This window comes from Diceros bicornis, chromosome 5, assembly GCF_020826845.1.
Source record: "Diceros bicornis minor isolate mBicDic1 chromosome 5, mDicBic1.mat.cur, whole genome shotgun sequence".
Lineage (NCBI taxonomy): Eukaryota > Metazoa > Chordata > Mammalia > Perissodactyla > Rhinocerotidae > Diceros > Diceros bicornis.
The window spans coordinates 32,039,250-32,066,296 of NC_080744.1; the positions used below are offsets into that span (position 1 = coordinate 32,039,250).

The 27,047-nt window shown below is 42.7% G+C and overlaps 1 protein-coding gene across 1 annotated transcript in view; it reads right to left on the minus strand.

Moving 5' to 3' along the window:
- The window catches only part of RYR3 (ryanodine receptor 3), a 345,772-nt gene that overhangs the window by 24,759 nt on the left and 293,966 nt on the right, over positions 1 to 27,047 (minus strand). Inside the window, exons 71-89 of the mRNA XM_058540531.1 lie at positions 25,245 to 25,415; positions 24,884 to 24,943; positions 22,611 to 22,742; positions 22,035 to 22,147; positions 19,102 to 19,198; positions 17,367 to 17,473; positions 16,687 to 16,738; positions 15,640 to 15,696; positions 14,587 to 14,686; positions 14,356 to 14,435; positions 12,586 to 12,662; positions 9,979 to 10,052; positions 9,703 to 9,720; positions 8,907 to 8,987; positions 8,382 to 8,470; positions 7,035 to 7,163; positions 4,748 to 4,852; positions 2,935 to 3,016; positions 951 to 2,281 (exon numbers count right to left, since the gene is read on the minus strand). Of these exons, the coding sequence (XP_058396514.1) occupies positions 951 to 2,281; positions 2,935 to 3,016; positions 4,748 to 4,852; positions 7,035 to 7,163; positions 8,382 to 8,470; positions 8,907 to 8,987; positions 9,703 to 9,720; positions 9,979 to 10,052; positions 12,586 to 12,662; positions 14,356 to 14,435; positions 14,587 to 14,686; positions 15,640 to 15,696; positions 16,687 to 16,738; positions 17,367 to 17,473; positions 19,102 to 19,198; positions 22,035 to 22,147; positions 22,611 to 22,742; positions 24,884 to 24,943; positions 25,245 to 25,415 (2,955 nt within the window). The remainder of the gene's footprint in view (positions 1 to 950; positions 2,282 to 2,934; positions 3,017 to 4,747; positions 4,853 to 7,034; positions 7,164 to 8,381; positions 8,471 to 8,906; positions 8,988 to 9,702; positions 9,721 to 9,978; positions 10,053 to 12,585; positions 12,663 to 14,355; positions 14,436 to 14,586; positions 14,687 to 15,639; positions 15,697 to 16,686; positions 16,739 to 17,366; positions 17,474 to 19,101; positions 19,199 to 22,034; positions 22,148 to 22,610; positions 22,743 to 24,883; positions 24,944 to 25,244; positions 25,416 to 27,047) is intronic.

Below are 27,047 nucleotides of genomic sequence, written 5' to 3' on the forward strand. Positions count from 1 at the left end.
AGAGTAAATAAATTAATACTGTAATACTTGAACAATGCCTACAATTCTGATGCTTCCTCCTCTGACTCTCCAAACCAGGTGAGGTTTCTCTCCTACACATTTCCACAGCACCTGGCATTCCTCCTTCTTAACATTTTTCATGCCTCTACTGATTTGTTCAATGTCTATCTTTTCCACTAAATTATAGGGACAATGCATTTCTCATTCATCACTGTATTCCTAGAGCCTAAAATAGTGACAAATGCATATTAACTATTCAATAACTATCAATGGAATGAAGAAATAAAAGTTGTCCTTGGGCTCTAATCTCTTCACATTTCTCTCCATACTCTCTTTAATGCTAGAACGACGCTGTGAGTTGGATGCTGCAACAGAGGGCAACACTCAGAACTTTCCAAGGCCAACGGGCTCTAAATTACTGTTAATTTTATTCACTTAATCTAGTAGACTGACTTGAAGTCCAAATTGGATAGTGGGTGCCACAAGAATAAAAACGTCCCAAGCATGATAAAACTCACTGGGGCGCTTACAAAATCATACGATATCATCTGGATCTTTTGGGACACTGCAGAAGTATTGTCTCACAAGAAAGTTCTCCTGTTATGCTATACCTGGTTTTCTATGCTTTCAGTTCACTGAATGAACCTGTGTACCATGAGAACTAGCCTTCTTTTTTGTGTGGAAGGCAAGGTGAGGGTCACAGACTATCATGTTTGAACTCTACAATGTCAACTGAAAGACTATGCAGCAATTACACACTGAGACAGCTATCTGTCTCCATCTCCCCCGACACGGCAGAGCTGGAATTATAAGATCAGAGTAATCATAGAAGAGCTGGTGTCTAATACAACGTTGGCTCCTAGGGAATTGGTGTCCATACTGATTGCAAGATATAGTGGCAAGTCTTTTTCTGGGGATAAAGAAAGATGATAGAAACAAATTATGCTTACCTGTGCTTTCCTTTTCTTCTGTACAGTACTCTCTAGCGTAGGGGGTTCATCCTTGCCAATAATCTCAGAGAGGTCACCCAAACCTACTTCGGGCCCATGCTTTAAACCACCTTCTTTCTTTGGGTGGAATCCAAATAGATCTGACATAATATCCGCATCTCCCTTCTCACCCTTTACGAAGTATACTAGTTCAGTTGCGATACCTGGCTCAGTCACTTCTGCCCTCTCAGCCTCCATAGCATCGTCATGGATACCAAATTGGGTTGGGTCAGGCATGTCACCCAGGATCTTGGTCACTCTGATGTTCTTTGCCCCTTCTACCAGGCCCCCTCCAAACACTGTGTTCCAGAGGATCTGAAAGATTCCTCCTAATATGGTGAAGAACAACTGGACTAGCCCCACGAACAACATCCAGAAGAAAGAGAAGAATACTTTCACCAGTTCCTTCACAGTCATCTTTTTCACCTTCCTGTACTGCTTCTTGAGGTTCTTCAAGGTTGCCCTCTTCAGAAAGTTGGCAACATTTCTCCTCACTGAGGCACACGCCATGGCAAATGCAGAGACAGACTCAAAAGACTTGTCATCCTCCTCTTCACCCTCAATTTCTAACACGTATGAAGAATCTTCATCTTCCCCTTCCTCCTCTTCTGGCCTCTCAGCTGAGTCAGACTCAGAGATCTGTGATGCTAACTGCATTTCAAAGATGGTATCCTCACAGAAGTTCACAAACAGTTCCATTTTTTCTTGCTCTCCACCTTCATTGACAACATCAAAGATGAACTGTCGCTTAGATTCCTTCACTTGGGGCTTCTCCCATTGAGTTCGACTGGATTCACTGATCTCAAAATAAACACGCTCAATTTTCTTGGCTCCACCCATAATCTCAATGCGTCCTAGGTATGGTTCAAAGTAATTCAGCACACTTTCTGCTGGGTCCAACAGACACTTAAGGCGAGAATCATTTGGCATGTGTTCAGAGAGATTTGTCAATAACACTGCCACATTAAACCCTATGTCCTTGGCTGGTTCATGGAACCGGTTTACAAAATCAATGTAATTAAACATGTCATTCTCATCAGCTTCTGCACACGAAAGGAGAAAGTCAATCTCCGACTGTGTGTATTGTTTTTGCCCTTCCATGGCCTTCTGGAATTCTTTTTTGGAGATAATCCCTTTACCATCTGGGTCATATTCTTTGAAGGTGTCTGAGCTGGTTAAGTCTTTAAGTTTCAAGAACATGTCAAAGAATTTCAAGATCATTTCTACATTGGTAGATGACTCTACCAGTGTGTCAACCATCTGCTTGCCAATAGTTCCATTTACCACATTCCCTGTGAGGCAGGTTCAAAAAGACATACAAATATATAAATAAACCCAAGCCATCACGTAACTGGTCAGGTAGCTATTTTTAGAAGACTTATGTGCCAAATCAGTCAGCTCTTTTCTGACCGTGATGATTTGGAAATGGGTAGGAGGGAGCAGCAAGCCATAAAGACTACACCACTAGGAGCCAAGGGGGAAGAAACAAAGGGAAGAAGGAGATAGCCACATCAGTGCCTTTTATCTGGCCTGGGGCCTGGGAAGTGGTTTCATGATCAGAGTATTGGGGACACATAGGGATAAGTGGTGCCCCTCTTATCCCCTTAGACCTAGGAGGGTGCCCAACTAGATGGCTGGCATACACACTGGCAGCCAGATGTATTGAAAAGCAATGGGGAGAGGGAGAGGATAGGGAAGAGCAAAGCTTGGAGATTTTCCCCAGTTCATTCTGGCTTTCCTATTGATATAAAATGAGTTGGTTTCAGACTTTGTCCATCAGACCATGTGCCCCTCACTCATTTTTTTTGTTTCTGAAAATTTGGCTTTCTAACCAATGTCATATGGAATCAATGACCTGCCAGAAGGATAATCTGCGTGATTAGTATGGTTAGTGCTTGGACCAATTACAATTGTGTGAATGCCTAGTTATACCAAACAGCCCAACCTTCCAGGAGGGACAGAAGCATCACCACCATGTCCTGAAGGAGATCCAAGAGTTCCTTCAGCAGCTCGATCTGACTGGAATCCTAGAACAGAAACAGGAGATACCCCTGAGCTATCTGATCCCTCAGCAAAGTACAGGGCAGTGAGCGAGAAGAGCCTGCTCTGGGAAGGTTAGGTGACGGCTGTGTCAATCTCAGGAATGAGTTCCCTTTTCATTGTGAATGCAGACGTCTCATCATCCACTGTAGCATCGGGAGGCTCACTATAGCAGGACTCATCCACAGAGCTACTTTACAGCTTTCCTTTTATTAGTATAGTGTGGCAGATATACCACATGTTGTCCAAAACTACTGAACAACCCAATCCACCAAAGAGCTGTTAGGTATCTCTAGTAGTTTATGTTGTCGTTTTTTATACTGGAGAATCACCAGTGAGCTTTTGGGGAATACTACTGCAATCCAATTAAAGCTCAGGTTATAGTCATCAAATGGGTTCTCCTTTCTTCCTGGATTAATTTACGTTCTCCTCATTCTAGTCGGTGGTGATCTGGGTGCCACTGGTCCCTTAAAATGTTACATAATTGAAGCAATTCCTCCGGATGGTTTTGATACTAGTCTGTTTGGTTTTAATTTCAGCATTGCAGACAAGGCATTGCCCAGTTAGCTCTGTGCTTTATGCCCTGTGTTACAGAAGGAAAAAATCCTTGGAAGATCTGAGGTGGGCAATCTGAGGGTGAGACTGAAAAATGCATTCTGGGACACACTTCTTTTACAGACTCTTTCACAAAGACAATTCTTTGTCTAGCCTTTGAAATTTCAGAGGGATTTTCCCCTACCTTTGGTATGTGTCGTAGCCACACACAAAATAGAAGTATGGAATACTAGAGCTGAGAGAGACCTCAGAGATCATCTAGTCTAATTCCCAATGTTTTATAGATGATAAAACAAAAAACTGAAAGGGGAAGTGACTTCCTGAAAGTCACCAGTGAGGAGGTGGCAGGGCCAGGCTCTCATGTCTGGAGCCTCTTGACCGCATTGCCCTGGCTGGGCTGGCATAGAAGTGGATGTATTACCACCGAATTAGCAGCCCTCCCAAGAACTCTCTCCTCCCATAAGGCCAGAGTCAAAAGGGGAAAAATGAAAGGGGTAAATAGCACATTCCAGAAGAGAGGAGGCAGATGCAACAGCCCTGAAAATTTTAGATCCACATTATTTAAATTAATGCTGCAAATGTTACTCTAATCAGCCTGGAACACATCCTGAAGTTCTCCCTCATGTGTTGCCATGGAGAGAGGTGATCGACTACTACATACACTACATTTATTTGTTCATGATAAATGCTCTGAGGGATTCTGATTCATCTTGCCAGAGAGATGGGGAGTGAGAAGGAAAGGCAGAGACAGGGAGAGGGGGAAGCAAAGGTGAGAGAGAAGAGATATGTGAATTACAGAGACATGCAGACATTTGACAGATCAGACAGTGTTGGTAGATGGTTATAAAGTGACAAAACAGTGACAAGGAAGCAAAAAGGATTAGCACCACAAAAAGCAGTGTTGAGCAATGATGAAAAGGGTAGGTTGGTGGGACACAAGGAAGGAAGCTGCGTCCATGCAAAAGCCTGTCTGGGACCCCATCCCGCCCCGGAAGCATTCATTCCTGTCTCCCAGTTAGACTTTCAGTTTTAAAAATGAGACCTAGTCTGCATGGCTTTTCCAGCCATTTGATCAAGCAGCCACATCCAAAACGGGAATACCAAGGGTGGGGATTGACTTAGCATTTCACACCAACAACACATTGGGGAACGGGCCACAGTACCTGAGAGAGTTTCATCTGCATGTTAGCAAATACATGGAGGAAGCCGACCACCGCGTCCCACAGCCTACTGTGAGCCAGGCTCTGCTGGTTTCCAATGCAAGGGCCCTACGGAGAGGAGGACACTAGTTCACTTAAACGTCATGAGCTGCTCTGAAACTTGCCCTCATATGGGCGTTTGACACCAACTTAGAGGAATAGATAGCTGCTTCCAAAAGTCACATATTTTGTGCTCAATATTTTCCCAGGACATTACTTTTTTTTTTCCCCGCCCCTGATCATATGATCTTATGTCTGGGAAACACCACTAGGAATTTCAAAGTCTGGTGCTTTTCAGAGATTTCCTTTTAGCCTCAGAATGCATTCTTCAAATAAAATCTTAAAGTTATCTTGAATAATATTATTTAAAAGGATGAAATGCTCTGGTTAAAACAGAACTGAAGGGTACTCCTGCCTGCTCTCCCCCACACCTCGGCCTAAGAGGGGTTCTGAGGAACTCAAGAGTTCCGTGGAGCACACTTTGAAAACCAGGCCCTAGCCCACCTATTGTTTTCAGGCAAAGCTATACATAAAATGCTATGAACACATGGCTATCTAATCAAGTAAAAAAATCTCAATAATACTCCTAGTGTGCAGTTACTTTTAGGATTTTCTTATCATTAGCCTAAACTTCAGGTATAATACCATCTCTCATCATCTTTTCTGAAAGCCAAATATAGGGGGATGACTTAATTACCAGGTTGTATTTTCCATGTTAATAACCTTTCCCATTTTTGAAGATCATTATTGAACTGTTTCTTATCCTTCACTCTTCTTTATAGTTTTTTTCTACCCTTTAATCAATCGCCAAATCACTCTTCAAGAAGAAATTTCCAAAAAGAACACGGATACTATCTCAAGGTCTAGAAAAGCCTTGGCAGAATTTCCAGGGAAGAGGTGAGCAGATGAAATATTGCCTGCATCCCTAAACCATATAAGCTTATTTAGAAATCACTATTCACGTACATTTGGTGTCTGATCTCTAGAAGCCTCTAGATCCTTTTTGGAACAAGACCAGTTGTTGAAGGAAACTCACATTCACCAAAAATAAGCTTCTCCTTTATTTTTGGGTTAAGTGCTCCATGGGAAATTCTGCAGATTAGGATGGGTTCTGCAGAGAGCAAACCAGATGCTTGTCAAATCTGTTCCATGATCTTCACGGGTATTTCACATTCCGTGAAACTTCAGATCAGACACCTGTTTCTAGGTTTATCTCTCGGTGTTCTTATAATCCTTTTGTGACAAGGATCAATCTCTCCCTTAAAACCTTCCTTTTCAAGTTGATAGCCTTAGTTTTGTGTTTATTTTAATAAGCAAATATGATCTGAGTGTGCTGGTTGGCTCATCATATGGATCTTAAAAAATCTTATATTCCGCCACAGAGGACTGTGATATGGCTACTGATTTTACAGCAAATGATGAGTGAGTACATCCTCTACTCCTTTTCACAGGAGCTAGACCTCTGTAGGCAATGAACAGAGAATGTTGTGAGCAGAGAAAGAATGCTGCAAGATCTAGACATTCAACCTGAAATTCACTTGTAGATTTGACTGCCATGGCACATAGTTCATGTGCTTCTGAAGTTATATTTTTCCATAGAGTTAATTTCTGACAAATTAGCACGATCTCACAAATTCTGGGTTTAATCTCAAGACTCAAGATAAAATCATTAATACCTTTCTTCCTTCACTCCATCAATCATTTCTCCACTCTACTCTCTACCCTCACTGAACACCTGTGATGAGCCAGACCTTGTGCTAGAAATGAAGACTTTTAAATTGAATAAGAAATTTTCTGTCTGCAAAAAGTTTTCGATCTAGGAGGGAAAGCAAAATGAAACTAGATAAATGCAAATAAAATGTGACAATGCTATGAACAGGTCACAGTGGAGGATAATAAACTATAGCTTCTTACAGAATGTAGGTACTATTGGTTCTTATTTACAGATAAAGAAATATCGTTCTTATTAATAAAGAACCAATAAAGAAATAAATAATAAATAATAAAAATATTAATAAATATAATAAAATATATTTATTTTATTTAGTTATAAAATTATTTATATAATATATAAATAATAATAAACTAAATAATAAAAATAATAAAAAATAAATAAATATTGTCTAATATAGATAAAGAAATATAAAGAAAAATTGTCTTATTTATAGATAAAGAAATACTGTAGGGAATACAGAATATGGAAATGTTAAGAATGTTCTTTGTTTTAAAGCATGCACTGTGTGACACACACCTGGATGTATTCTGTAAGAGAATTGAAAATCTGCTTCGTGACTGCCAGAGCTTTGGAAAAATTGTGCTGTCCAGATTCATCAATGATGTCCTTCCCTGAATAATACCAGTAGAAATCACTGATTGATTCCTAAGAACAAACAAGCAGAGTTTAGTATATCTCAGACTTCAGTCAGTGAAGCTAAACTCAATGTTCAGGAAGGCTACAAGAGAATCCTACATCTCTATGACCTCTTCGTCATGACAGGAGCCTGGGACTCTAGGAAAAAGCACAGAGATATCTGATCCCTAGCATCTTTTTTTTTTTTGGTGAGATTGGCTCTGAGCTAACATCTGTTGCCAATCTTCCTCTTTTTGCTTGAGGAAGATTGTCACTGAGCTAACATCTGTGCCAACCCTCCGCTATTTTGTATGTGGGACGCTGCCACAGCATGGCTTGACAAGCAGTGTGTAGGTCTGCACCCGGGATCCGAACCCACAAACCCTGGGTTGCTGAAGCGGAGTGCGTAAACTTAACCACTACGCCACTGGGCTGGCTCCTCCGGCATCTTTTAAGTTCTTTTTCAGGGAAGAACAGACAGGAGAGAAGATACCATTCGGCTGGACATGGGTGGCTATGCTATAGGACAGTTTATTTACAATGGAAAATGTACATTAAAGATAATAATGATTCATTCAAATCATCATAATAACTGCAGCAACATAATAGCTAACACTATAAGTGCCAGGCATTATTCTGAGCATATTACATATATTAAAACTCTCCATCTTTACTACCAGCCTATGAGACAGGTGCTACTCATTTTATACATAAGCAAATGGAACAGAGGGAGATTAAATAGATGGCTCCAGGTCACAAACTGATAAGAGGCAGAACCAGGATGAAGAATCAGCAAAGAGAGAAGACAATCCTTTTGTATGTTTGTGTAGATTTCCTTTATAGAATTGGGATTTTCTTTCAAACAATTAAACCAAGTGACTTCTCAGCACTAGAACTTCTAAACGCGTCTTCTTCCCACCACTTTCTGTACCTCTTAGCGAAAACACTGGTCTCATTCACAGGTTGTTTTATAGCTCTGGGGGCACTGTGGCTAGGTTTTCACTGGCAAAACTAAAGTAAACCAGCATTTTATAATAGAAGATTTGGTATTTAACCACTCCTCCTATTTCAGTCTTCAAAAACACTTTTTTAGGTGTTTGATTTCCCCTAAGTATGTGGATATAGGTCACAGTACCTTCCTTGTTGGGGTCTGACTGTATCTCGGGCCTTCCTTGACCCTGTGTAAGCATCTTTAGCTTTTAGATGTGTATGTGAGATGTGCCACCATCCAAGGCCATCCCCACTCACTTGCAGACGCAGAAGGTAGTCCACAGTGCTGATGATGACATTCACGGTGGTGGTATTGCCCATCTGAGTCCGCAGGAAGTTCTGAAAGTCTGAGAACACCAGGGCTGGGTCAGTGCTGGTACCTGTCACGCCTAGGGAACCCATCACGCCTTCTTGGCTAAACTCAGAAGAGACATACTATGTGAAAAGCCTTATAAGGACACCCTGTTTGGGTCCTGGCAGATCCTGCAGGTGTTCTGGTGACACCAGACACTGGACCTAATGAGCCCTGAGGGACTTGACAGAAAGGGCTGGGTGTTTAGATTCACCATCTGAAGATTCTGGAAGCAGCTTAACCCCCGGTGGCATTAAATCACTTTAGCCATGAAGTTAAAGGTCGCTTTACATAGGATTTCTTATTGAGGAATAGATTAACTGTTGTCCTGGAGTTAGCAACTGGTTGTATTAAATGTGGCATCCTGGAATGAATCATAATTTTGCACCTGAATGTTGTTTTGCCTTGACAAATCAATCTGTTCCACTTACCACTGTTATGTCCTTCACAAAGTAACTGTAGGAATCTAAAGAGATCTCGTGTAAACTCGTCATTCTGGAGTATTTTTTCACCTTGAAAACACAGAATACTGGTGAGCATTTGTTTGGCTTTTCAACACAGAACACCCTCCAATGCAAATGACTGCAAAGATGCTAAAGGAGCTGTGTCAGAAAGGTTAGGAGGGGGCCAGCCCGGTGGTGTAGTGGTTAAGTTCGCGCGCTCCGCTTTGGCGGCCCGGGGTTCACAGGTTCGGATCCTGGGTGTGGACTGACACACTGCTTGTCAAGCCATGCTGTGGCAGCATCCCATACAAAGTAGAGGAAGATGGGCACAGACTTTAGCCCAGGGCCACCCTTCCTCAGCAAAAAGAGGATTGGCAACGGATGTTAGCTCAGGGCTAATCTTCCTCACAAAAAAAAAAAAAAGAAAGAAAGAAACAGGTGAAACCAATAAAAAAAAAGAAATATTTGGAAAGGGAACTTTGGATGAATGGGGATAAACACGATTAACCTGGAATGGCGGCTGCAGAACACAATGACCAACAAAGCTAAAATATTTAGCCCCAGGATGCATTAGTAAGGAAAACAACTAGGCTAATGGCAGCAATGATTCACAGTCCATAACCATGCTTTGCAGATGGAAGACTCTTCCTTAATTAAGCATCAAACTTCTCAGTTAAACTCAACATGCAACCACCAAGCCTAAAATGTGTCTGCGCTGAGGCAATTAAATCAGATCCCTCAGGACTCACAGACGTAGGAACTCAGGACGGAAACTCAAACTTACCACGCTCACGAACAATGACTGGTGATAAGAGAGAAACAGAGAAATACAAAGTAAGAAAACCATAAACACTATGATAAACTTTCTTTCTTTAAAACTGGCTCTATGAACACATCCAGCCAAGACGCTGGCTTTATCACAGCTATGGATGGAAATATTTTGCTGAAATGGAGCAAGTCCTTATAGATAAAGCAGGAGTGAGCAGGGGCTTTAACCAGAAAGAGTTAATTAAGATTTTAATCAGAAAGAGAGAGGCCTTCACATTTGTTAGTTACTTACGTGTTCCTTCCTCAGTAACCATCCCCAGGCCTTCAGCTTTGTTCTGCCTCTCAAATGCATTCAAATCAAGGACACTTGTAATAGACAAAAGAAAACAAGGTTCAGGGCTATGCACACTGGGAAAATGGATTTCTAACGTCAATGTACCTATTGACTAAGAATATCCTGTCCTTGTATTATCACAAATGCACTAAAACATTACAGTGTGGTTGAGAGCCTAATGGTTCCCTGGGTTTGTGCCAAGCAGTGTTGTCCAATGATGCCTATAGCTCACAGACCTTGTTGCATGCATGGAGAGGGGTCAGAAACACTTTCGGTGACTCTCATTGTCCGGTTTGAGTCCTTTCTTATGGATGAAGATTTAGAAAGGCTTTCCAAATAAATAAGGAATAATCTGTTTCTAAGATTTCTCAAGGGAAAGTTTACTTTCAACTGCACTAATTAATGTCCACCTCACCCATTTACCTCCTTTCTTTGAGAATCATAAGGAATTGTGAGTTTTGGTGCTTAGGGTGAATACTGATAGAGAAAGCCACAAACCCAGATTTCGCCACACTCTTAGAATTCTTGCACCATTCAGAAGCCAATGGTAGCTGAGATTAAGCTTTCTAGGGGCAATAGTGCCCCTAGCTGTTCCTGAATCTGTGACAAGTTGGCCTTCATTTTTGTCCCCACTTTCCCCAACCTTCCCAATCACAGCTACCACCAAACCCTACTTAGCCAGGAACCCCTAGTACAACCACAAATTTGATAATGAGGACACTGTACAATCAAATTATTTCCAACTGGGGCTCAACTCTATTTCTCTAATAGAGTCTAACTCCTTCCCAACCTGAAAGGTTTCATAGAGCATAAGAACATAGGGTCTCACAAGAATATAGCTCTTAGGGATGCTTATGGCTGAGTTCATTAAGACTCTGCAAAACCTTGCTTTGCCTTAACCATTGGGCAAAGGAAATGACTGTTGGATTGGAAAGACATTGGGAAAAAACCCAACACCCTTTTTCCCCTTTTAGGGAATCACACATATTCTGCAATTTAGATGAATTTTAAAGAGAAAACAGTGAAAATTCCCATGGCTATCTTGTTGGTTTTTCCCAGATCCTGCTATAAAAAGGGCCTGCTCAATAACACAAAACTATCCTATTTTGGTTTTGCTGTCAAGGGGAGATGATACAGCAACAGGACATTTGGACACAGCTGATTTGAAGCAGCACTTCTGATTCAGGAGACAATCTATGGCAACAGACATTCTGACCTTTACTCCATCCCAAAACACCCATTTCAAATGTTCTAATTTCTCTAATGCTTAAATATTTTACAAATATGCATTATTTTTATAATCAGTAAAACACGATTAAAATATCTTCAAACTTCTGTTAGAACTCAGTTGTCACCTACCCCTCCAAGCCATCATTATAAATGAGTTTAGCAATATTGAATATTACAGACCGAGGGAACTCTTGAAATTTAACTGAGAACTTCATGAGCAATATGGAGCTGAACTGCCTTGATTTTTGCCATCTCTGAGTCCACAGGTACTATGTCACTCTCAGGGAATACGGTCTGGCAATATTACATTTTCTTTTCCTGAGAGAGGTAATAAACAAGTTGGCTGTCGGCGGGGAAGAAAAAGGAGCTGAGACAAGGGATTGTATTGCAGCTCAACTACGCTCCCTGCAACCCCAGGAAACACTGTTTCCCAATCAAATAAGGTTAGCAAAATTATGAAGTCCACCAAAAGAAAGAATGTCTGTCCTTCAAATTTTCAAACGGAAAACCTAATGTTCCATTTTTATGAATATTAATTGGAGGCAAATGAGCTAGATAATTGTAACTTTGATTTCTTTCAGAATGAGTTGCAGAGTATTCAAAATACATGTGAATGTTAGAGAATAAGCTGACACTGTTCTTAGAAAGATTGCTGGCTCATTTCTGAAATGGTAACCTTATGACTTTTGGTTACGAATTATTCATTTGTCAGAGGGTTCAGCTATGAGGGAAGGCTTACACAACTTGGTAATATAAGTGGAAAGTTGAATGCTTTGTTTTTTAGGCTATGTCAAAATGTTCCCATGTCAGAATGTACCTCTGTTAAAATGGACGTGTCAAAATATGTACCCACCGAATACCTATTCAGGCTCAAAGACTAGTTAAGGATAAAGATTAACCAAGTGCTTAATGGATCTAATGAAAACCCAGCCTTGAGTCAGAGTGAGGTACTCTTCCTCTTTTCCATTCTTTCCTAGTTTGACTTTTATGAGCATATAGTTTAGGAGAAACTCAACGTGCATACTCAGCTCTGAGGAAAACAACAAAAAAGGAGGTAAGGGTGATGAAAAAAACAAATAGGTGTGTGTGTGTGTGTGTGTGTGTGAGTGTGTGTGTGTGTGTGTGTGTCTTTGTGGCTAAAGGAGATTACATTTTTCCCTCTGAATGCTATTTGGTGGAGGAACAATACCCATCCTCTTAAGCTTTCTAAAGTAGGTCACTCTTCTCCAATAATTCCATGATAAGCCAGTTTATTCTGTGGTCCTCCTCCCACCCCCTTTCCCTTTAATAGTGAAGGGTTTTAAAAAATGCTATGGGTGGTTTTTCCATATTTACCTGCAAGACTGCATAAGACCAGACAGGCTTTGAAAGAATCCAGCATCCTTTTTCTCCTTTAGGTAATCTAGCATTTTCTGCAAGGCAGACACATTTTAAAAGGGAAAACAATGAAAACTATGTACTGACACTTCTAAATGTGATGGAGAAATGGCGAGTCCCAGCCACGCAGGCACACTGAGTCAGATCCAGGGTGGTGGTTTGTAACCTGGGTAAGCATCAGAGCCACCTGCAGACTCAAGTCTTCCACGTGCCCGAGCCCCACCCCCACTTACAGAACCAGAATCTCTTAGGGTGGACATTTTATTTCATAAAGGTCCACTGGTATTTCTGCTAGAGCAGTACAGTAGATCATAGATTTACTGTTTGAAGTCTCTCCTATTTGGGAATAAGCACCAGGACTGTGATCTAGTAATGTTTACTCTTGCTGAGGTATAATCTGAACAGCTCGTGCAATGATTTTGGCACACTGGAGCAAGGAGCTTAGCCAGTAAGGAGCCTGGTTGAGAGCTCCTTATCTCTTTCACAGTGAGATTTTGTTTCCTCTGTTCTCTGTTGCTAGGAAGGCAGGAACTTTGTCTGACATAATAAAAATTTTGTGTCTTTGTTTAAAAAAAAAGGCTCTGGGGGCTGGCCTGGTGGTGCAAGCGGTTAAGTGCGTGCACTCCTCTGCGGTGGCCCGGGGTTTGCCGGTTCAGATCCCGGGCGCGCACTGATGCACTGCTTGGCAAGCCATGCTGTGGCGGCGTCCCATATAAAGTGGAGGAAGATGGGCACAGACGTTAGCCCAGGGCCAGTCTTCCTCAGCAAAAAAAACAGGAGTATTGGCAGATGTTAGCACAGGGCTCATCTCCTCACCAAAAAAAAAAAAGGCTCTGTAGGAAAGTGAACTGATGGGGTGGCGAAGGAAGAGAACAGAAAGTGAGGGGTATCTTAGAAAATGGCAGTTCTTAATGAGAAATTTGTTTGGGATGAATTAAAGGCTGGGAAAATTATATGTAATAATGGTAGTTATGAATTTGGAGATTCTCAAAGGCCCTGAGATATAGCCCTCATGAATGCCAAGAGTCTTTGAAGTTTCACTTTCCTGTGCACAGATGCTTTTAGCCAGAGCATGGAGTGCCCGAGAGACACCGGTGCATTCCTGTCTTCTGCAGCCAGTTCCAATTCAGGTTGTTGAATGAATTCCATGTGCCAGGCACTCTGCAGTATGCTTCTATGTGTTGTCTCATTTAATGCTTGATGGCAGGGGTTCTTATTCACATTATTTACGGCTACATGCTCCACCCCTAGAACAGAGCTTGGCCCCAGTGCATAGTCAGCAATCACTAAACAGTTGTTGAATGAACGAATAAATGAATGAACGAACAAACAACAGGTGTATGGGGTTTATAACTTAATTGATCAGGCTCCTTGCTCACAGTAAGGCAGCTAATAAGTGAAAGGGTTGAAATAAAAATCCAAGGTTTAGAAAACTTCCTCTAGAGCATATTTCTGCAAAAAATCATCTAATGATGAAAAAAGACATGTTTCCTCTTTGAACCCTAGGTAAATCCTCTTTATTAAGTACACATTTGTAGAATCGCAGCCCTGGTTTTATCTGTCTTCCCAGCTACTCTGATATAATTGGCCACTAAGGGCAAACACCTGCAAAGGTGATTCTGGGTGACCCCCTCTGTAGCAGAGACAACACCTCTTCCCCGAAGCGTGGCAGTTGTCAAATGAGAATACCCCAGGAATACTGCACTACTTCCCGCGAGTCCCCATTACCTGTTGCACGCCAGCGTTGCCCCCATTCAGAATGGCGATCCCCAGCTTCAGAGTCTCAACCACCATGGGGCTCATCTGACCTGCCATGGTGAAGATTTGATTGAATCACGAAGGAAATAGGGTAAATCATGCCTCCTGGGCTTTATCAGGACTCTTTAATAGTGACTTCATGTCACAACATTACATCACTGTGGTCGTTACAGGGGATCATCCAGAAATCATGGAAATTACCTTTGCTGGCACTTATCATCTGGAGGACCATCTCTGCGGCTCCACGTTCATGTAGCCTAGCTTGCTGATAGAGGGTTTTCTGCTTTTCCATTTCTTTCTCCTGGGGAAAAAAAAAGAAAAAGCAAGGAAAGCTTTGTTTACCCCCAGGGAATTCACTGTGATGAGGTGAGTTGAGAGAGAGAATCTTTCAACACACATAAGGCAACACACATAATTTTGGATAATGTAGATCTCTGAAGTTTATTTCTAGACACTACCCAGCTTTCCAAAATTGTCTACCCATAATTCACTCATATTTTGAGGATGACTTTTCCACTTTTTGAACTGATAGGTAATACACAGTCCACTCCTTTTTGATACTATAATTAAAGGACGTGACCCCAGATTAAAATGTGTTTGTTTTCAGTGTTCTTTCCTACAGGGAAATCTGCTGAGCGGTCAACTAGAGTATATTTGTCTGAATGTAGGAAAAATCCACTTATCTAGAATGTTTAGACCACAGTTAAGAGAGACTCTACCAGATATGGGATACTAGAATGTCAAGGCTTTCCAGAACTGGAATTATATTCATTTACTTTTACTGTTGTATACTTCGTCTATAAAAGAGTACAAATCAACTAATACAGTTTTATCTTGGGGGATTCAGAGTCCTGCACTGCCTCAAAATCAAAATTGCTATTAATTACACTTACAGAACAGTAGTGCAAAAACCATCCCAGTGTCTCCATTGCTTTGAATGCTCGTTTTTGGATGTTTGAATTTGTCCTTCTATGGCCCCTATGTTACTACCACAGTTGGGTAGAAGTAGAAAATTTCCCAGAAGAACAAACCTAATGGGGCGGTTTGCTGACTGGCTGCCTGCTACCCTTTGTTAGGCAGACAGAGAGACAATAGAACCACAGCTAATGGGTGTGCTTTATCCAGGCAGACTTGTGTATTTGCCACCAGAAACATATGGCGGGTAAGCCATGTGTAATGTCAGTGCCCACCTCTGAAAGTCCCACCTTTTGGCTTTGGAGAATGGCCCTGTCTTCAATCTTAGTGAAAACTTACTTCAAATGTTTTTTCCTTGTCTTCCTCTTCTCCTTCATCCTCCCCACTCTGACAACTCTGGATTCCATGGAGCAGGGAAAGGAGGAGACAGACAATCACATTAAAGGTGAGCCTAATAAACAAGACTCCATTCTACTGTGCAAGGGCAGGGGACAGAATGTAACTCACAGGCTCCTCAGGACCTCAGCACTTTGTAAAACAAGAACATTTTGACCACTGCGGGGCAAAGTTCTACTCTAAATGCCATCTCTGCAGTTACCAACGGGTTCAGAAATGAGAAATGAGAACACCAAGATCACATAATCAATGGGGAGCTATCTGGTTTAACCATAGACCTGAACTCTTCTACCTAGTAAAGTTCTGGTGTAAATTGAGAGACAGGAGTGCAGGGAGATGTCCTTTTCTAAACAAGAACCAAAGGCTTGGCAACAAGATTAGAGACAACTAGGATGTGAATCCTAAAGTGCCCCTTCCCTTTGGGACCCTGTAGTGCAGATGGTAAACGAGTAACTACTCCTGTACCCCAACATCTCCCCCTTTCTGCCTGACATGAAGGTTTCCCATGTGAGAAGGAGCAGTTCCTTTATCCACTCAGCATTCCAGAGGCCACTATTCCTCTCTGTGACATAGAAACATCATCTCTACCTCTTCCAGAACACTAGGATCTCCTTCTAGTTTCTAAGCCTGTTTTGAAATGTACTGAACTTCCTTCACCTACAGATGTGTTTGGAGTGTTGGATGTATTCTGAACGTTGAGTGAAAATACAAGGATGGTCTATATGCCTAAGCCCTGTTTAGCTGACTTAAAACTGCCATGTACACCTAGCCATTAGAACCCACTGTTTCTGCAAAGCTTCAAGGTCTCCTTAGGAGGATGGTAGAGTGGTTATTAATGTCACTCATTTGGCACATGAATTGTGCAACGCCTGGAGCCCACGTCATGACGGAGTCCCAGGCCTGCTGCTCAACCTCACAGATTCTGTGTGCCTGGACAGCTCTAAGGGAGGACATAAAGACTGAGGCAATGGGCAGAGAACCCAGGTGTACCTTGGCCATCATGCTGGAATAGGAGGTATACAAAGGGTCGTCTTCCAATTTGCTGGAAAGAATGGAGGAAATATTTAGCAGGCTACATTTTGGACCCAGCAGAAAAGAATAAGAGCCATATAAATCTTAAATTATATGTACAGTCATGCACCACATAACAATGTTTTGGTCAACAATGGACTGCATATACGATGGTGGTCCCATAAGATTAGTACCATATAGCCTAGGTGCGTAGTAGGCTATACCATCATGGCTTTTGTGAGTACACTCTATGATGTTCACACAACGAAATCGCCTAATGACACATTTCTCAGAATGTATCCCCATCGTTAAGTGACGCATGACTATACTAGTGAATTAATTAGAAAACCCCCTCCCCGACCCTGATTCTTAGAAACCACACTGACATCTGAATCAGCATTGGCTTGACATGGAATTCAGGGATGAAGTTACAGTTTCAGGCTGCTTAATTTTCAGACTCAGTGTCTGGCATTATGATGACAGGGCTGTGGCTTAGGTAGTTTCCCCAGGTGTTTCTTGATGGCCAACAAGAGCAGCAAGGAGGGCTGCTCAAATCTTCCACTCCCTTTCCACGCACTGCCATCTGTGAGAGCAAGGTCTGCGGTTGACACAACCATGCCTGGTGCCTGGGAGAAGCAGGGTGCTCTGGTGGTGCTGACCTCCTCTCGGTGAGAGCATTGCGGCTGAAATGGAGAATGATCTGATGAAGTGGGTCTGGTTGCTTTTCCGTGTCCTCCTCCTCTTCCTCTTCCACCTTGGGGGATTTCTACACAAACCAATGCAGACAGGCTTTAGGCATGGATTTCAGCACGTGCCACACAACCGCATGCAAACAAAGAGAAGGTAAAGCGCAAGGCACGGAGCGCATCAGACTAAAAGCACAAAGAGAAACCACTACGTCATAGATTTATTTCAGGATAGAAGCCCTAAGGGTGCAAGGTTTGGGATATATATGTACATATATTTTTTTCAGCCAATCAAAGAGACATTCCAATTTTAGGTTAAAACAAAATGAAAGAAAAAGCAAAAGCCTGACCACAGAGGAGGAGCTACAGACCCCAACCAGCAGAACTCTCATGCAAGCTCTGGGTGCCCGAGTTCAGGAGGGAAGCCCTGGAGAGTCACCCGAGAGGCTGGATCTCTCGGCTAACACCTGAAATTTCTCTGGGTGAGCTGGGCTAGAAATAGGGATGGGGCAAAAGTTACAAAGCACTGGGGCCATTTTGGGTCAAAGACTATTCTAGACTCAACCCAGCTAAACATTTCTCTTTCCTAACCTCACTCTTGATTCTAAACACCTTGCTATTCAGGAGAGATGCCATCCTGGAGCTGCGAGCCTTGTGGTTTCTCCTCTTATCAAGTCTTTTTTCTATCTTCTTTTACAGAAAGAGAACTAGCAGCTGATGCCAGAGGTAAAAGTGAGTTTTCTAGCAGTGGCAGAGCCAGCAGGTGGAGGATATTCAGTAAATTGGTAACAACTACATAGGCTGTGTGAATGGTTCAGAAGTAGAGGGCTGAAGTGAGGCTCCTTGTCAACTTCATGCTAATCAAGAAACTGGGAAGACCAACGGACTGTCTTTCTACTGACAAGAATATATAAAAGGAATGAAGAGCATGAAGACAGATGGAAGGAAAATGGGGGAGTAAGGATTAATAGGAAAAAAAGAGGGGAGGAGGGCAAGAAACAGAAAGAGAGAGAGAGGGAAAGACAGAAAAAGAAAGAAATGTGGGAAAGAGTGAATAGTAGACAAACACAGGGCAGGACTAATGGAGAGAGTATGCGATAAGAGAAAAGAATAAATGGGAGAAATAAGGAGAAAGAGAAAAGAGATGTGAGGGTTGGCCAAAGGACAGGATGATTTCGTTTCTTTCTGAACCAGGATGAGGCTGCTGCAATAAGCTTTATCCCCCTTGCAAGTTGTTTTAAGTAGTTTTAGAGCATGAAGTCTGTTAGAGATGGGGCATGATGAATTTTCTGAAGGGCCAAATACGGAAATGTGAGATGCAGGAAGGAGATTTAGAGGTGCCTTCCCCAAAGCAGAGCTACTGACCAGAAATGCAGGGCCTTGGCTAGGGTGGGTGGCTTCCTGCAACCAATGGTGCTCAAAACTTAACTTAGCATGAACTGTCCATGGCATGGCTGTGCATCCCAAGAAATATTAGTTGTTAATAATGATCATGAGGATGATAACAGTACTAGCACCTCCAAGTGAAATTCATCCTCTGGCTCTTTTGACCATTAGCAGGGCCTCCCACTGATAATTTATAGTTAGTTCCTTTCAATTTATACATTTGATTCTTTGTGAATGTTTAACTGTTATAACGCACAGACATGAATACAAAAAATCAAATTCATTCACACCCGTATCTGCTCCCAGTTGAGTCAGTACTTACAGCCAAATCCTGTACTAGTTTCTCTTCAAAGGAATACTCCTCTGTTTCTATCCAAAATCTCTGATAGCCATGGAGGAAGAGGTTAATAGAGCGGTGCCTGAGCGGAAGGGGTGAGAGTGAGGTCAAGAGGGATCCGTGGGACACCTTATTTTAGTTTGGGCAGTTAACGGTTAGTAAGCAGGACAGACTTTTGTACAATTCTTATCTTCTGATTGGTCAGGGTAGCCAGTAGCACCCCGTAAGTGTTTATTTCAAAGAAACCAGAACCCTCTAACATGGCGGTTCCTGAATGCCTGGAACATCTGAATGCAGTAACAATAGTTAGTGCGAGACCTGGTGGTGACTGTAATCCTGCTCTGGTTTCACAGGGTCTTTATCACATTTCCCCTCTAATGAGAAATAATTCATTAGATCAAGGAACAGTCCTGAAATATTTGCTTAACATGGCAATTTGGTTATTCCTTTTGGCTGATCACCTGTCCAGGTAATCCAATCTAAATCATGCTAATGGTGAGTGGTTTAGTCTCGCAGACGCTGAACGCAGCAGTGTGGCTTCTTTACAAAGCCTGCAAGGAACCACGCCTGCAAGGTGTGTCAGCTTTACTTAGGAAGGCCAGGCTTGGGCACGCTGTGCTCATTAGCGTAACTTCTGTGTGCCTCATGGGTTCCAGCTGTCGCCCTGGTATCTGGGAACACTGTATAACTGGCAAGAGCCAGTCACTCCCTATAAGCCGGGACTGACTTCTGGGAATATTAACCACAGAATAGCAGTTAAGTGGTTACTAAATAAGAGGAGAATAGTGAGGAGGGAAGGAGAGAAAAGGAAGATAAATGTCAAGACCAGAGTCATCAAGACCTGGTGGTCACGGTTTCTGGTAGAGCACAGACCTTGCCATCTTTCTTCAAAAGCTGACCAATCAGAGTTCTTTTTAAAAAATTGTACAAATGTGTGTTTTTATGGTAATGTTAAATCATGATCAAGAAAGGAAGAGTGTGCAGAGAATGAGCAGGTCTCTCCACAGGTTACATTACCATTAAAATGGGTATAAGCCTGTCATACTGAGTTTTTTCATTAACCTTTTCCAGCCAAACCCGTTGAAAGGTGCTCAGGAAGAAATTGTTAATTTTGTGTCTGGAGAAAAGCATACAGGTTTTCTTTTAAAAACTAGCACCAGAGAAACAGTTTCCACATAATAAAAGAAATCCCTTTAGCCCTTTAGTTTGGGAGTTCAGATCATCACAAGATGGAGGAGAGTGGTCTCTACCATCAGCTTCTTAGTTTTTGTTTTTGTTGTTATGAAATCTACTTACAATCCTCAGTGCCAGGGAGAATGGCCAGGGCAACCCCTCTAAAGCAACTGGGGTGGGGTGAGGGTGACCATATTTCATCAAGGACACAGTGAATTCCTGGACTTACTCTTACCCATACGGGGGTAGAGTTGCCAAAGGAGCAAACAAAATATGAAAGGATGGTACTAACGTCTTCAGTTGATTTAGAAAAAGATGCTTGCTTTTGAGGGATGTAATTTCTGTCTAGCTGGCCCTGGCGACATGTGCCTAGAGCTGAGGCCAAATTAGCACAACATCAGGTATGGATCTCTACCAGGGGGAAAGTGAATGCCTTCTGATGTTTCACCACTTCTAGAAAACAGACAAAAATCCTATGCATTTTTGCTTTCTCTACTGGGTTATGAATTTCACTTTTTTGCCAGGACTTCAGCAGCTTTCATGCCCATGACTGCTTAACTTATTTTTTCAGCTTTTTATTCATGAATTCTACTTGAGTTTGTGGTGCCTCATCCCCTTTCAAAGACATTAGTCTGTTTTCTCAAGAGATCTGTAAGGGCAGGTGTGTGTCTCAGAGGCCATGATTCTCCACCATCTTCAAAGATCCTAACTAGGAAAGCTCAGTTGGCCAGTTGGCTCAGGACAGGGTTACAGCACACTCTGGACAAATAATGATGGCCAAGATGCACAATTTCATGAAAGCAAAATGTCAAGCATAGGAATGGTCTTTTATCTGATATTCCAAAGAAATATTTATTTACATGAGATTCAGAATGTACTTGTCCAAGTCAGTTTATTTTTCCTGACCAGATGAGGACTTTCCTATTGATTTGCAAATTGATGAAGCAGAGGCTGATATTCCATCACCAGCTTTGTTTATGGATCATAGGCCCAACCTCACTGACTTTGCAATCAGTCTGAGGACGGGAATGTTGCCACATCACCAATGACACTGAGTCATTCTCAGTGGTCAATGCTGGCCCAGTCTGCACTGATACTCTGCCCTATGTTGACACAGCACATGTGTTCACACACATTCCAGGAAAGTCTTGACGTATTTTTGACTTCAGAGTATAGACTAAACACACAGATAAAGGCATCCTGCCCATGACTGGCCTCTTAGGACATCTCTAGCTGGTGCCCTTTCTTCATCTTGAAGGCAAATACACTGTGCTAAAGGATTCTCAAGTTACATTTCTGTACCTGCTGAGAAAATAGTAATTTTTGTGTCATTCAAGTGCCTGATCAGAAAAATATTGTTTGATCTGTTGACTGAATTCGGGATAAAGTGTCTTAGAAAACAGTTCCCTTTTTCCAGGGTGTCTTTACATCCTCACAAAGAACCCCACCTCAATAAAACTAAGAGCTTTGTTATGCTTACTGGGCTGACTTGACGGTACAAAAAGGTGAGCTGAGGCAGGCCCGGAGCACTAGGGAATCACATCTGTTTTTAGTTTTTATGCTTACCTTGATTGCCTTAGCAGGCCATTATACTATATGCAGATTGGAATGGATCCATGGGCGAAGGACTCCAATTTCTACCCCTTGGATAGTGATTGTCAGGGCCAGAAGAGAGCACAGCTGTGGGAGGATACTTTAATTCCCATCACTGGCTCAATGCCAGAAAAAGACAACAGAATACTTGCCTGGGCAGGTTGTAGAGAGGGGCCATCCTGAAACAGGCCACCACTGCCCGTTTCCGCTGCTTTGACAACAGTTTGTGCCAGACTGCCTTCTTGGACCTCAAAGGCTGTTCCACCTGTGAAGAAATCACACGGTAGGTATGCACTAGGCTGATTGGGTGGCAGAAGACAGCCCCCTGCAGCCAAGATTTCTTAACCCTGGAAGAATTTTGATTTCTCAACTGTAGTCAGCAAAAGGTACCCAGCAGTAAATGATTTAGTTTGTGGAGGTCTTAGGTTTTTTTCCTTCTCTCAACTGCTTTTGGCCATTTATTGCTTACCAGCAGCTTACCAATTGGGTAGGGGACTTGAACAGATCATATGAGCTAATGGCAAAAATTTGTAAAAAATTGGGAAGGAAAAGAATGAGGAGTCTGCTACCATGAGGCACCAAGATGACACTCGCGAGTGAGCTGGGATGATCCTTGCTCCTTGTTTTCTGTCTCAGGAGGACAATCTTAACTAAGAGCTGAGTGTGGAGAGGACTATGTTCTCCAGGGTAGGCTTGCTTCCTCGGTCCTCAGGGAAGATGCTCCTTACCTGCTCCAGGTGGAAGACAGCTGCTGAAATTCTCTGCACACGCTCCACTGTCTTTTCTGGATTGGAAGGCTCTTCACTCTTCAAAACATCTTTGTAGAGGTTCAGTTGCCACTTTACGGCTGGATCATCAGACTGAAAATTGAAGAACACACATGAGATGAGCAATCTCCTGTACCTCTTATACTGAAAAAGCCTTTTATTCCTAGTGTGGTTCCATAGTAATCAAGATTCTTTTTTTATTATTGCTTCTCTCTTATTCTCCCTATTACCTTCATCAGAACACTGAAGATGCTATATAGGAGCTTCTCCTTCCAGCCTTTGTCTCTTATCTTGTCATATTTTCTATCCCTTTCTTTCTCTGTACTGCATTCCAATTTCCTTAAGGCAATCTTCCAATTCATAAATTCTCTTTTCATCTGTGTCCAGCCTATTTTTTTAACCCAGAAATTGGATTTTTAATTTCAAAGATGATTTTTAACTTTTGTAATCACTCTGTCGTCTTTTTCAATCCTGTCTACTTTCTCCTATATTTAAAAAAAATAATAACGTCCAAATCTTGCTTTATGGGTTCTATTTCTACCTTTCTTTCTTTAAACATTTCAACCATACATATTTTTTAATCTCTTTCTGTAGTTCCTTACGCTTGAATTCTTCCCTTTGCTGCATATTCTGACTTTTTAATGGTGGTGGGTTTCCTTTCACACTTTGTTTTTTTTTTTTTTAATATGAGCTTATCTTCAGGAGGAGTTTTATTTATTGGCATCTCAGCCCATATTCTAGGGTGTGGAGACTCTCAAAAGGCCTCTCAAAGACAACGCATTGTTGTCTCTGCAGGAGATCTATAGGTTTCACTGGTTCAAGGCTAATTTTACCTAAGTTTCTTACTCTGTATTGGTGCATACCATGGGTAATTAGGTCCCACACTTCTTTTCCTTTAAGGTTATTAAAAACTCCAGCCCCTAAGATACATATCTGGTCCAGAGAACTCTATGAGTTTTCCCAATTGCATCAGCTTCTCCTCATTGCTATGATTTAGAGTGTATTCTATTTTCTGGCACTTGAGTTTCTTTTTATGCCTTTTTTACAGTATATTTTTTCATATTTATATGTTTGAGTGGAAAGGAGAGGCTGTGTGTGTCAGCTTAGTTCTCCATCTTAGGGTGTAATGTATCTGAGGAAAGAGTTGTTTAGATTTGCAGGCCTATAAAAATCTCAAATAGTGTTTTTTTTTTTTTTTTTGTGAGGAAGATGAGCCCTGCGCTAACATCCATGCCAATCTTCCTCTTTTTGCTGAGGAAGATCGGCCCTGAGCTAACATCTATTGCCAATCTTCCTCCTTTTTTTTTTCTTCCCCTTTTTCTCCTCAAAGCCTCAGTAGATAGTTGTATGTCATAGTTGCACATCCTTCTAGCTGCTGTACGTGGGACGCTACCTCTGCATGGCGGGATAAGCAGTGCATTGGTGTGTGCCTGGGATCTGAACCCAGGCTGCCAGTAGCGGAGTGTGCGCACTTAACCACTAAGCCACGGGGCGGCCCTCAAATAGCCTTAAAATGAAAATTTGTCTCAATTTGTGTGTGTGTGTGTGTGTGTGTGTGTATAATACCAACTCAGATACAAAGTTACTTTGTTTTCAAATCTCTAGAGCAAGAGGTGCCAAAACTTCCCCCAGGTGTCCATTTCACTGTTAAACAAGCCTCACAGCTGGTAATTCTGAGATCTAATCTAACCCCTCTGCTTTGGCTGGATGTTCACAGAGTGGGAGGTGGGAAGACAGGCTTTATTAAACGCCATTTTGCAATAGCAAAGGAAAGAACAAAAATTAAGGGCAAAAAACCAAAAATTAAGGGCAGAGAGCTAGTCCTACCAATTAAACACAAGTACTCTGAGATTGTTTTTATTTTATTTATTATTATTTTTTTTTATTTATTTTTTTTGTGAGGAAGATCAGCCCTGAGCTAACATCCACGCCAATCCTCCTCTTTGCTGAGGAAGACTGGCCCTGAGCTAACATCCATGCCCATCTTCCTCCACTTTATGTGGAACGCCGCCACAGCATGGCCTGACAAGCGGTGCGTCAGTGTGCGCCCGGGATCGGAACCCTGGGCCACCCGCAGCGGAGTGCGCGCACTTAACCGCTACGCCACAGGGCTGGCCCCTGAGATTGTTTTTAGAACACATTTAAAAAATATATGAGTAAACTAAGTGGGAGGATGGCACCCTGCAGCGGGAAGGAAGCCGGTGTGAGTTCTCATTGTCTTCCTGCTGCATCACCTTTTCCTGCAAGTGCAAGTTATTCCGCAGATGTTCCTTCACCTCTTCATCTGTGTCCTTCTGTGGAAAGAGATGTTAAGTGTTATTCCTAGAGGTCACTATGGAAATGTAAAGTAGGGTGCAGGGATGTATGGACAGCCAATGGACAATTTTGCTGGGATCTCTATTACAAGAACAAAAGAAGAGAAATTACAGAGACCTGTCCCAAAGGACACACACTAACTCCCAAAACAGCTTTCAAGATGAGGGTGTGTTGCCTCTGTGCACCTCGGTTTCATCTGCCCCCCAAGAAGGAGGACTAATGAGCACCTATCACCACTACCTGTATTACATGCTCAGCCAAAGCAGATGGGCGACTTACATAGCTGTATCGTGATTTTGCGAGGGAGATCAGCTCCTGATCACCTGGGGTGCACATATTCAAACCAATGGGCAGCATTTTCTTGAGCGCAGCCACGATGAGGGAGGTCTGGATGGAATACAAGTCTCCCCTTCGCTTTGTCTTCTTCCGTTCCTGGTCCTGTCCTCCAGACTAGGAGATGAGGTTGAAATAAACAGAGGGGCTCAGTGATTCTGAAAGGAACTGCCTCACCTCGGAGGCAGCCTGCCTCCTGTGGCCCTGTCAGTACAGGTTGGGCCTTACTACATTTCAAAGGACAATAAAAGGAGTGTTCAACACAACCACGTGGCCGTAACAGACCGGCCCTGACCCTGAGCCCTCTCCTTGTGCGCATGATCACAGGACCACATCACCAGACACACACCATGGACACCTACAGTCTTCGCTCACTCACTTCTGGACTGAATGAACAAACAAGCTGGTGTTTTTCAAAAAGAATGATTTGATAACTGACAAAATGACTCCAGAAAAGAACTGAGAGTCCTGATGCTGGGGTGTCAGTAAACATGTGAAAGAGCATCTACTGCGGAACAATTGCTCTGCTGCCAGGGCTGACGCTAGAGTTTTGGAGCACCGGCATCCCACTCAGCCTCTACCACCAGGCAATGCAAGTTCCCCCAGGAAAAGGGAAATCCCAAAGCAGCCCTGCTTTGGGATCTGGCTGGAGGAAGTGAGGAGAAACAGTGAAGACACGAGAGAAGAGAACTCCTCAAGAGTCCGCCCCTCTTTTGCTTATACCTTCTCATCCCTTTCAGGGAGAGCTCATCCAGTGAAGCAGTAGGTTTCGGAGAAGAGTCCAATGCACTGGGCTGAGGCAACCAACCGAGAACCCTCAGCGTCCCAACACATGGTGGGTACGGGTGGGCTCAAGGAGACCAGGCGCTGCAGTGCCCCGATTTTCATGATGTCAGGCTCTGAAAGAGCAAAGCTGCCCACGTGGTACCTCACTTGCAGGACTTTGCCTCAGCTGAGTGGGCACTTGCTGGAAGTGTGGGAGGGCTGGGTAGCCAGAAGCAGAGAATGAAATCAGGGACCGTGAGGGAGAGAGAAATGGTGCTCACCAAAGCTTTGCTTTATGAGGTGCTCATGGAGTGTTTGCAGCAACGAGGTGGCAGTGCTATGGTTTACAATGACACACAGACACAAGGCGGGGAGCAGGGGGGAGGCCAGATGCCTCTCTTGGAACCGGCATGTAAGACCCGGGACCCTGGCTTGGAGCAGAATTCGTTTTATGAGAGATTGGCTTTCTGAGAGAAGAGGAGGTCAGAACTAATACTGCCTTGGGACTGATCTCTTTAAATTACTTTCCAAACTGTGAAAGAGGTTCATAATTATTAATAGATATTCTTAAAATGGATATGATTTCTTTCACCTAGCTTGTGATGGCTGCACCTTCAGGTGGTTACATCACAGAAACCACAGGAAAGCCCCTGGCCAGCAACACCCAGTCTGGCCAAACACTGCCAGACAATTCTACTGTGTGTAGGGGCACCTTGTGCGTGGTGCTCCAAAACAGCAGGTCAGACCCAGGACAGCAGTGGGAGGGGCAGTGAGAGATATGAGCAGGGGGAAGAAGTGAGGCTAAGAGGAGGAGGCTTCTTGTGTTCCGGAACACAGCAGAAACCTGACTCACACAAAGACCATGGGGTTTCTATCACTTACTGAGTGCTCGCTAGGTTCCTGACTTGTTTCCGATCAGGTATAGAATTCTAACAGTGGTGCCTAAGCAAAACTCATTTACAGTCTAAATTACACTTGAAAATG